The sequence below is a fragment of the Fukomys damarensis genome, unplaced genomic scaffold (genome assembly GCF_012274545.1).
Source record: "Fukomys damarensis isolate Sample0158 unplaced genomic scaffold, DMR_v1.0_HiC HiC_scaffold_25, whole genome shotgun sequence".
Taxonomy (NCBI): Eukaryota; Metazoa; Chordata; class Mammalia; order Rodentia; family Bathyergidae; genus Fukomys; species Fukomys damarensis.
In genome coordinates, this window is record NW_022900937.1 from 9,094,493 (window position 1) to 9,105,222 (window position 10,730).

Sequence of the window (10,730 nt, forward strand, 5' to 3'; positions counted from 1 at the left end):
TTTTTTTTTTTTTTTTTTTTTTTTTTTTTTTTTTTTTGGTACCAGGGATCAAACTCGGGTCCTTGCACTAAGCTAAATCCCCGGCCCTTGTAGTTCCTCCCTTTTTTGACTGGATTCTTCTCTGGTTTTGATACTAGGGTAACACTTGCTTCCAGGAATGAATTTGGAAGTATTGCTTCTCTTTCGATTTCATTAAAGAGTTTGAGAAGTAGTAGCACTAAGTCTTCTCTAAATTTCTTGTAGAATTCAGGAGTGAATTCATCATGATCTGGGCTTTTCTTTCTTGGTAGGTTTTTAATTACATCTTCAATTTCTTTGACTAATGATACTGATTTATTTAGAACTTTTATATCTTGGGGAATTTTTATATCTAAGGTATCTAGGATTCTGTTCATTTATGTCTTTTCTATCTTACTATCATATGGATTCTAAAAAAGAAAATACAGATTCTCAAAGTAGGTGTTAATGGTCTTCTGGATTTCTGCAGGATCTGTTGTGATTTCACCCTTTTTATGCCTGATTGCATGGGTTTGAGTCTTTTCTTTCCTTTTTTTGATAAGGTTGACTAAGGGTTTGTCTGTTTTATGTAATCTTTCAAAGAACCAATTCTTTGATTCACTCATTCTTTCTATTTTCTTAGTCTGTATTGTTTTAACTTCTGCTCTAGTCTTTATAATCTCCTTTGAGCTTTCGGCTTGACTTGCTCTTTTTCTAGAAGTATTAAGTTCAACATTAGGTTGTTCATTTGAGTTTGCTCTGTTTTTCTGATATGAGAATTCACCACTAGAAATTCCCTTATAGGACTGCCTTTATTGTGCCCCATAAGTTCCAGTATGTTGTATTGGTGTTATTGTTTAATTCTAGAAACTGTGGAAACAAAGGGAAAATATAAGTGGTAGTGCTCGTCTAAGAGATATATTCCATTTAAAGTACTTGGAAAAGCACAACAGAAATCTTTTCATAATGGCCAGAAAGGGATTATTACCAACTGCTTTTTTTATGACTGTGTCAAGTTTGACTCATTCATGACCTTTTCTTGAAACCATGCTTATTGCACTCCAACAATGAAAAGAATGAAGAAATAATATTGTAAACACTTGAATTTGTTGCTAGATTTATAAGTGGATGGTCTCAAGAACCCTGCCAGCCAGTGACAGACATTAATCAAATGTGTAATTTTAATTTTGTATTAAGAGTCATTCTTGGCTTTGCCTTTTTTTTTTTTTTTTCCTGGTACCAAGGATCAAACTTGGGTCCTTGCACTTTCAAGGTAGGCGGCGGAACCACTGAGCTAAATCCCTGGCCCTGGGTTTTCATTTTAAAATCTAGCTATGGATCAGAGAGGCCTCAGGCTTTAATAAACACACCTTTTATGTTTTATTTTCTGGAGTTTGTTTTCTTGAGACAGTCTCACTAGCCTTTAACTATGTAGCCCAGGATGGCCTCAAACTTGCCATGATTTCCCTGCCTCAGACTCTTGAGTCCTGAGATTATAGGACACCATACCTGTAATGCTTTTTGTTTTAAAATAATGAAGTATTTCTTAGTTTATGAAAAAGCTTAAGTGTGGTGTCTTTGGGGAAGGCTACTACATCCTGAGGGTTGAAACCAGACGCTGTGGTGCTGACTATGTCCTCTATAGATGCTCTACCACCTCACTACACCCCAGCCCCAGGATAAGGATGTCTTTGATTACTCATACCACATTTGTTTTTTAGAATAAAAAATGGCTATTTTAGTGAGCATTAGATTTTTGCATAATACTTTGAAAATTTAACTTACTCTTTATAAAAATACAGTATGCTAATTTATTATTTTTATTTTTTAGTAAAATCTTTTAATAATACTCTTTGTCCACTATGAATAGAGTTGAAGACAACTTTTTTAAAAATTCATTGTTGATTGGTACATTTTAGGTATGCAGTATGATGACATTCATCATTGAATTTGTACCTTTACATGATACATCTTGCTTCATGTTTCCCCATTCAGCTGCTCTCCCTTCAATCCCTCTACCCCTCCCTGTTTACAAAGACTTTGTTTCAGTTTTTTCCTTTTCTCATATTTATTCCTTTCCCTCTTTTCCTTTCCTCTTCCCTTTCCCCTTCTGACCTTTTCCTATTTCACATTATCTGTTAAACATTTTGATCCCTATTTACATTTTCAGTTTCTCATGCCAGAGAAACGATTTGGTATTTACACATGTGTCCTATTTATTTCACTTAAGACTATGGCCTCAGTGTGCATCCATTTAGCTATAAATGTCTCTAGTTTCTCATTCTTTATGGTTGAGTAGCACTTCATTTTATTAAAAACCACATCTTTATCCAGTCCCCAGTTGATGGACATTTTGGCTGTTTCCAAGGTTTAGCTATTACTGTGCTGCTATAAACATGAGTGTGCAGGCTGGGGATTTAGCTCAGTGGTTCCACCACCTGCCTCGCAAGCGCAAGGTCCAGAGTTCGATCCCCAGTACCAAAAAACAAACAAAACAAAACATGAGTGTGCATGTGTCTGTGGTATGATTCTTTTAAGCCTTTTGGGAAGATACCCAGCAGGGGAATCGCTGGGTCTCCATACTGATTTCCACAGTGGTTGCACTAGTCTACACGCTAACCAAAGTTGGAGAAGTGTTCCTTTTTCCTCACAGCCCCGCCAGCATTAGTTTTTAGTTGATTTATTGATAGCAGCCATTCTTTCTGGAGTGAGGTGGAATCTCAGTGTTCTTTTCATTAGCATCTCTCAAATGACCAGTGTTAATCCCCAAAGAGGCTTTTTAAATGTCCAGAGCAAACAAGAGTGTATTTACACATGCTCAGACACAGTTAAATGTTTTGTTACATCACCTCTGGCTTCTGCATACTCTTGTCAAAATTGCTTATTTTTTTCCCTTGAGGAAACAACTTTCAAGTAGTTCCTCTTAGTTCGTGAAGACCTTCCTCTTTTTTGTGTTGTCAGTGTTCTCTTCCTAACTTCTTCACTTGACCTTTGTGGAGAATTAGGGCTGTAATCTCTTCCTATTTCAAGTGATGTTGAGAACTGCAAAAAGTTATTTAATTGTGTGCAGCAATCTGTAAGATACAGGTTTTTTTGTTGTTGTTGTTTTGTTTTTCTTATACCGGGAATTGAACTCAGAACCTTGAACTTGCCAGGCAGGTACAGTGCCACTGAGCTAAATTCCCAGCTGCGTAAGACATTTTTTAATATAACCAAGTTTTTTGGGGGGGGGCGGTGGATTGAACTCCAGTCCTTGCACTTGCAAGGCAGGTGGTGGTATAACCAAGTTTTTGATGTACAAGAATATATAGTAAACTTTTGTTAGTCTTCTGGAACATATTTTAATCCTGGTGATTTTAGGATTGAATGATGAGAAAAATAACAGTAGAAATATAAAATAGTAGAAAGTCTTTTATACACAGTTGTTTCATTATTCTTTTTTATAATGTGAGGAATCCCTTCTACATCAGTCACCAGTGCCCTCTGTGCCACCAGTGTGGTCTTTCCTATCCCTGGGAGTCCCCTGGGGTACTTGCTGCAGGTAATAGCTGTTGTTAGTAGTACGTTTTACCTGGAGCCTCTTGGTTTAGTTGTGAGCTTCCAGAGGCCAGTAACTGCTTGTTTTTGCCTGTGATATTTCCTGAGGTATTCAGTGCCAGGTTAAGGCAGTCAGTACTGGAAGGAATGAGAGGAGGGGAAAAGATTCTCTTTTTGTCACTGTAACCCCTCCTCATAACTTTTTCTGCTTTTGCAAATCATGGGATTATAATGCATTAGCAATTTTGGTAGAAAATAAGCTATTTTAGATATTTATCAAAAATTGCATCATTTGTAAAAATTTCAGTGATAACAATAATCCACATTGAATTTCTGGAGAGTTGGCAAAAATAACAGTAGACTGTGTATCAATAATTAAGATCTCTGGTTTTTCAGAAATACCTATAAGAATTACCATTATGATTTCCAGGTATATATTTTGAGGAACTGAACTCTATATAATTTTTAACTTTTTTTCTTTCTAGTGTTGAAGGACTCCATGCTATTGTTGTATCAGATAGAGATGGAGTACCTGTTATTAAAGGTAAATCTTAATACTTAAATGCAAATGTCATGTTTGCTTTTGACTAAAAGCATGTGTTTCCTTAACATGTGAGCAGTGCAGAAGACAAATACTTAAATCTGGTTTCAGCAGATTTAGAAGAGGCCCTCATCTGTATTAGAATCATTTATGTATATGTGCATATATGATTCAGTCAGTTTTGCTGTTGGTTTTAGTATAATACCCTGAATCACTCACTTTGCATTGCTGAGACATAAAACCTGTTACCTGCAGCTTGAAGAGGGTGTGGTTCAGCGTATTCAGTCTGTGATATTTGTTTCATGCTTGACTGGTTCCAAGGTAGACACAGCATGGTGGAATGGTTGCTGCAGAGGACAGCTGCTCGTGTCCTGGCAGCCAGGAAGTAGAGCAAGGGAGGAGGGTGATTCACCCGTGCAGGTCTCTCCCCCAGTGACCCTTCTTCTGGCCAGGCTTCGCCGCCTGCCAGCACATTCAGCAGTAGAATCGCATGATTCATTCACCTTCCGGAAGCCCCACCTCTGTGTATGTGAATTTGGGGTCATTCTTGATCTGAAGTATAGCATACCCCCATATGTGGATCATGTTATTTTGCTTAGCATTACCTAAGTTTTGCTTCCTTATTAAAATAGGATTTTTTTAAAACTTTTAACGTCAGTTACTTTTTACTTTATAGAGTCTTAACAGTTTCTCCCCTCACCTGATCTTTAGGCTTGTTGTTGTTCTTGCTGTAGTTGTTAATAGGTGATACAGATGGGACTGTATCTCAGTGTTGAAGTGCTTGCCTAGCATGTGGGAGGTCCTGAGTTTACTGTCTAGTACTGAAAAAAAAGAATAGGTGATATCACATAGTTACTATGGAGTCAGTCAGCTTTTACTACTATGGCACTGTGATATCTTCACCAGAGATTAATGAGTGAAACATTAAAAATGTAGCAAGCTGCAGGATTGTTGATATCTGCAAGAGTGCTGCTGTAGGATTTATGAAAGCAGAAATTTTTGTAGTTTTTTCATTATTTTGTTCTAGAATGGCTCTAAGATAACCAGAATGCTGATTATTAAATGCATTGATTAATCTGTATCTTACGGTAGCCATCAAGAATACATGAAAACTGCATAGGAGGATCACTTGAGTTAGAAACCAGCCTGGGTAGCATAGGAGACCCTCTCTCCAGTAAAAATAAAAATAAAGTAAGCTCGGTATGGTGGTGCATACCTGAAATCCCAGTACTCTGGAAAGCTGAGATAGGAGGACAAGTTCAAGTCCTGCTAGCAGAATTTGAATCTAAATAAAGGGCTGGGGATGTAGTCTAGGACAAAGGTGGCCCTGGATTCAGTCCCTAGTACTGTTGGCGGTTCCAACTGCTATGAAACTCAGTGACTTTGGTACTCATTGCTTTTTGACATGAAAATTCTGTCCCAGTTGTTACTGTTTGGTCCTCCACACAAGCTAGAACTTGTCCACTGTCTCATGTCTTCTTGCCATTTTCAGCCACAGAAGTTTGTTAGGTACTTGAGGTACTTGAGTACTAAGGGATCAATATAAAAAATTAAAATAGTAAAAGTGAGGGCCAACATTTCTTTCTTTAAAAGGTACAATCACTGAATTTCTGAAAGAGCAATTTTCCCACATAAATTGATGAGAACTGATTAGTGGCTTGGTTTTCAGTATTGAACTTAACCTTTATGATCAGTTCTTCATGGTATGTGTTTTTTAAAAGGTGCTGTAAACCTCCCTCCCTGTCATCCATGGATTTCTCACTTGAGTCACTTACTTTTCCAGTGGCCAATGACAGTGCCCCAGAGCATGCTTTGAGGCCCGGCTTCTTGTCTACTTTTGCCCTGGCAACAGACCAAGGGAGCAAACTGGGACTTTCAAAAAATAAAAGCATCATCTGCTACTACAATACCTACCAGGTGAGTCCATGGTTATCAAATGGTTTGCTGATGGGAACTGTGCTTTTTGTCTTTCCTATAAAAGAGCTGTTGTTAGGATTCTCCATTTTTTTTGAAGGGAATGAAACTTTCAAGTTTTAGCTTTCAAATTGGTTATGTTAAAACTAGTAATGTTCTTTACATTTTTATACCAGGGAATAAGTACTGTGGAGGAATCACACCTTAAAAATTATATCACTGTTAACTCCAGTAGATGGTGCCATTGGCTAAACGAATGATTTCTCAGCCTATAGTTTTTGATGTGAAGGTGGAGGAAAATCACATATGTTACTTAAATTTGTCACAGTTGCTAATCCTTTCATTTGGTTTGAAGTACATGTTATTACCTGTGAGGAGTGATTCTTACATACCTCTTGATCTCCAGCTGCATTTTCTTAAGAATAAATTAATCTCTTCTGCTCTAGAGCAGTGTTACCTGCAGTGACTAGTGCACTACTGACAACAGTGACTTTTTATGTAAAAGTTATACGTGTGGAAGGGAAAAGATACCTAACCCATGTAACCTTGAATTTCACCAAAAAGAATGGTGTTGAACCTACATTTTTTAAAGGTGATTAATTTAAAGTTAATGTAAATTTACAATCACTGACATTAGTTATGAAAGTAAAAACACACTAGCTCTCCTTTGTCCATGGGGGACGAAGCCCAGGGCCCAGGGTGCCTGAAACTACAGAGAATAGCAAGGTTCGTGCACAAAGACTGAGGATAGGGTTGATGTATGAATTAGGCACAGTAAGAAATAAATAATGGGCATGCCTGTAATCCCAGCACTCGGGACGCTGAGACAGGAGGATCTCTGTGAGTTCGAGACCAGCCTGGGTTACATAGTGAGTTTCAGGTCAGTCTCAACTACATAGTTGAGACCCTGTCTCAAAAAACAACAACAACAAAAAATAAGGGCCACTTAATTAAACCTAACCAACCGCAATATACTGTGACCGTCTGATAACAAGGTGGCTACTAGGTGACCGATGCGGGTGGCAGCTGGTACAGCGTGGGCTGCCTGGACAGAGGGGTGACCCTGTCCGGACTGGAAGAGCACAGTGTGGCACTGTGGCACTCTGATCATGAATAGCGAGCACTTCAAAACTGAGGAATTATTTCTGAAATTTGCTTTTTATGGAATTTTCTATGTAATATTTTTAGACTATGATTGAGCTTGGGTAACCGCATCCTTGGAAAGTAGAACCACAGATAGAGGCAAGGACATTGTGGTACTTGAATGACTTAGACATTACTGCTGTTCTCTATTGAATTGCCGACTATTTATTGAAACTCTAACCTCTACTATTAAGTGACACATGGGCTTTAGAAATAAAAAGATGAAGACATGGTTCCATTTTGGGAACATCCATGCTAAGTGGTATCAGTGCTTCTAAGGTTTGTCTTATTTTATGGAACGGTTTACTCCCACCTGTTCCATATTTCATGATGTAGAACCATGGTATTAGGCTAATAACATTGACTTTTAAAACTTTTGAAAGTTTAAATAATTTCAGTTAAGTTATACATGTTTTCACAATGTATCATAGTATTTAGATCCTATTTTCTTTGCAGGTGGTTCAGTTCAATCGTTTACCTTTGGTGGTGAGTTTCATAGCCAGCAGCAGTGCCAATACAGGTGTGTTTTAATTGCAGCTTTTATCTGTGCAGTATAGAAATTTAGATTTGGTGATCTGTTAGGTCTCTGCCATTTCTGAACATTTTGAAGCTATCAAATACTATGTAAAAACACTTTGCTCTGTGGGATAGTTATGATACCAGTATTTTAAGTGTACAATACCTCAATTTTGATATCACCAGTCTTCACATTAAATCATCAGTTACTATATATTGTGTGCTAGTGTACAGAATTGTATTTTAATATTTTTCCTGGAGAATCTTGATGCTTTTAATAGTCTGTAAGACAGAGGAAGATGTTTGTATTAAAAGAAAATAAGCACCAAGGCACGTAAACCCTTCCCTGTGGTAAACTCAAAAGCAAGATGTGCTAATTTCTTGATGAATTTTTCTCTTAAGATTTGTTATTTAACTTTATGAACATGTAAATGTGTCTTATATTCTGTTATTCATCTTTAAAGTATTTTTTTTGCCTCTGAAATACCTAAGCATGCCTTGGCTTTATTGAATTTATAAAATAAATTTGCTCAATATTAAAGCAGCCTGTTTGCATTTTGATACAATATGCAAATTTGCTCTGGAAGAAAACTACAGCTTTTTTAGTGAAAATCATGTGTATGATTTGGAGTCAATGCATATTTTAAAACAAAGTGTAAATTAAGGGCTTTTTTTCCCCTTTTAAATGTCTATAGCAAATTATGCTGCATATAATTTACTATATTATACAGATTTTTTTATCCATCTACTTTAATAATAGATGATGAAAATGCCCACTACTTAAAAACACTTTGCTATATGGGATAGTATGTCAATATTTTGAGTGTACTAAAACTCAATTTTGGTATCACAATAATGCAAATAGGACTTTTTGTTATTTTACTCAGAATTACAGTATTTGGTTTTCTGGAGAATAACTGCCTGGTTTACTCTTTAGTAACGAAATTTTGTACAAAAGCAAATTTTGGTTTTTTGAGGCAGGGTCTCTCTATGTAGTTGAGACTGACCTAGAACTCTCTATGTAGCCCAGGCTGGTCTCGAACTCACAGCGATCCTTCTGCCTCGGCCTCCCCAGTGCTGGCATTAACAGGTGTGTGCCACCATGCCCGGCACAAAAGCAAATTTAAGTTTATGACCCTTAGGAACATTTTTCTAACAATTTTTATCTTTTTAATCTCTGTTTTAGGACTGATTGTCAGCCTAGAAAAGGAACTTGCTCCATTATTTGAAGAACTGATAAAAGTTGTGGAAGTTTCTTAACTAACTGTGGTTTCAATGTGCACCTTGTTCTCATTATAACAACACAGTATCAATCCAGAAGTCTTTAGACCACAGTAGTCATTTTATCCAATTATTCAGGAAAGGGCCCTCTTTTCCATCTCCTACTAAAGAAAGAACCTAAAGATGGATGGTTGCATTTTCTTGTGTAAGCTCTTTTCTTGTTTAGTGAGATCTGGGGTAACCACGGAAGTGGTTCAGTCTACACAGCTCCCATGGAGTTAGTCCAGCCTCCAGGTTAGGATGAGAATCTACTCATGGATCAGAATCACAGTGGCACCTGATCCGCTTGCTCCCAGGCCTTTGCATGGTGAGGAGTAATGAGAACATATTTTTCTTCTTATGCTTTATTTCTTTGGATTGAGTGTGAGGAAGATAAAATGGCTTCGTAAAGTTAATAAAATCAGTACAATCGCTAACTTTCCTTTGTATATATTATTTTGCAGTATGGGTGAATATTACTAATTAATTTGGTTCTCAGAGAATGCTGCTGTTTAATAAAAGGAAAATCATACTTTATGGTTTTCTTCCTATTCTGCTTTCTATAACCAATCAGTGTTTTAATGTTTATGTGTTCTTTATAAAATTTAAATATGATATGTTGCTAAATTTTGTTTCCAATATAAGGACATATGTAAACATGATAGTATAGCCATTTTTTCATACATGAGTATGAATAAAATAATTTTTTAAAAGTATAGTTTGAGCCCTATATGTCTTTTTTCCCTCACATTTCTTCCAAAAGTTTATAAAGAACATAACTTAATTATTCTTTCAACCATATGAGTAGTGAATGTTTCTTGTGGGTATTGGTTTGGGCTGGAGGTTGTCTTCACCTGTTGTTAACTGTTAGGTAGAAAATGAACCCATCTCTGAGCCTAATAGTCCCCATGACAGAAATATCAGGTCTCCAACATGCCCTTGTAGCTTCAGGTTGCTGCCCATCACTCAAGTTGTTCATTTCCTTGTGAGTTACTTGACAGTTTGTCACTCACGAAAGTCAGTTCATAGGCACTGAGCCCCTTTCTCTGTCAGTCACCAGGGCCATCACAGCGCAGGGCTAAGAAGTACCACCCAGGTAAAGAAAGTGCTGGATAAAGGTGTGCAGGAAGGTTCTGTGGGATCACAGAGTAGAGGTGCTTAACATGGGCGAGAACAAAGCCTGCACACAGAAAGCAGCAAGAATTTTATCTGCAGAGCACTATACGCTGTTAGAACCTAATAATGCAATATGGATCCATTAAAATACAAATTCTTGTTATCTAAATCATTAATGTCCATGAAATTTTTTCCAGTGAAATCATATGTGAAACAAGGTCTCTTAGAAATGAAGTGGCCCTATTTTTATTTGCAGGTAGTAAGTCTGTAGAAATTCCAGGAAATATAATAACTGGAGCTACATAATCTTCATTTTCAGTATTTGTACTATTTCATTCTGAAGGGTAGAATGGATAATTCTACAGTCCATCTGGAAATACTAGCACATGATAATTGCTGAAAACTGTAGAAGGTAGTATAAAACTACATGTACAAACTGACTTAAAAGATTCTAAAGATGAAGACTTAAAATTGCACACACACGTGAATGAGATAAAACATAAAGATGGCACTGTAAGTTAATGGAGAAGGACTATCCAGTAAGTGGGATAGGCTTTATTTTGCACTCAGCTAGTGGTAGTATAATTTATTGTAATAAGTTGTTACACCTCATAATAATTCTGTCTTTCTCGCTTTCTGATGCACATAACCTTTGGTCCAGCAGTTCTAGCATTTTTGTTTTTTGAAGTTAGAGTTTTTATTGGGA

General features: G+C 36.9%; 1 protein-coding gene across 1 annotated transcript in view; it reads left to right on the forward strand.

Moving 5' to 3' along the window:
* Positions 1–9,539, forward strand: part of Lamtor3 (late endosomal/lysosomal adaptor, MAPK and MTOR activator 3) — a 17,856-nt gene extending 8,317 nt beyond the window's left edge. Inside the window, exons 4-7 of the mRNA XM_010603516.3 lie at positions 4,020–4,078; positions 5,859–5,992; positions 7,589–7,652; positions 8,835–9,539. Of these exons, the coding sequence (XP_010601818.1) occupies positions 4,020–4,078; positions 5,859–5,992; positions 7,589–7,652; positions 8,835–8,908 (331 nt within the window). The 3' untranslated portion in view covers positions 8,909–9,539. The remainder of the gene's footprint in view (positions 1–4,019; positions 4,079–5,858; positions 5,993–7,588; positions 7,653–8,834) is intronic.
* Positions 9,540–10,730: the final 1,191 nt, after the last annotated feature.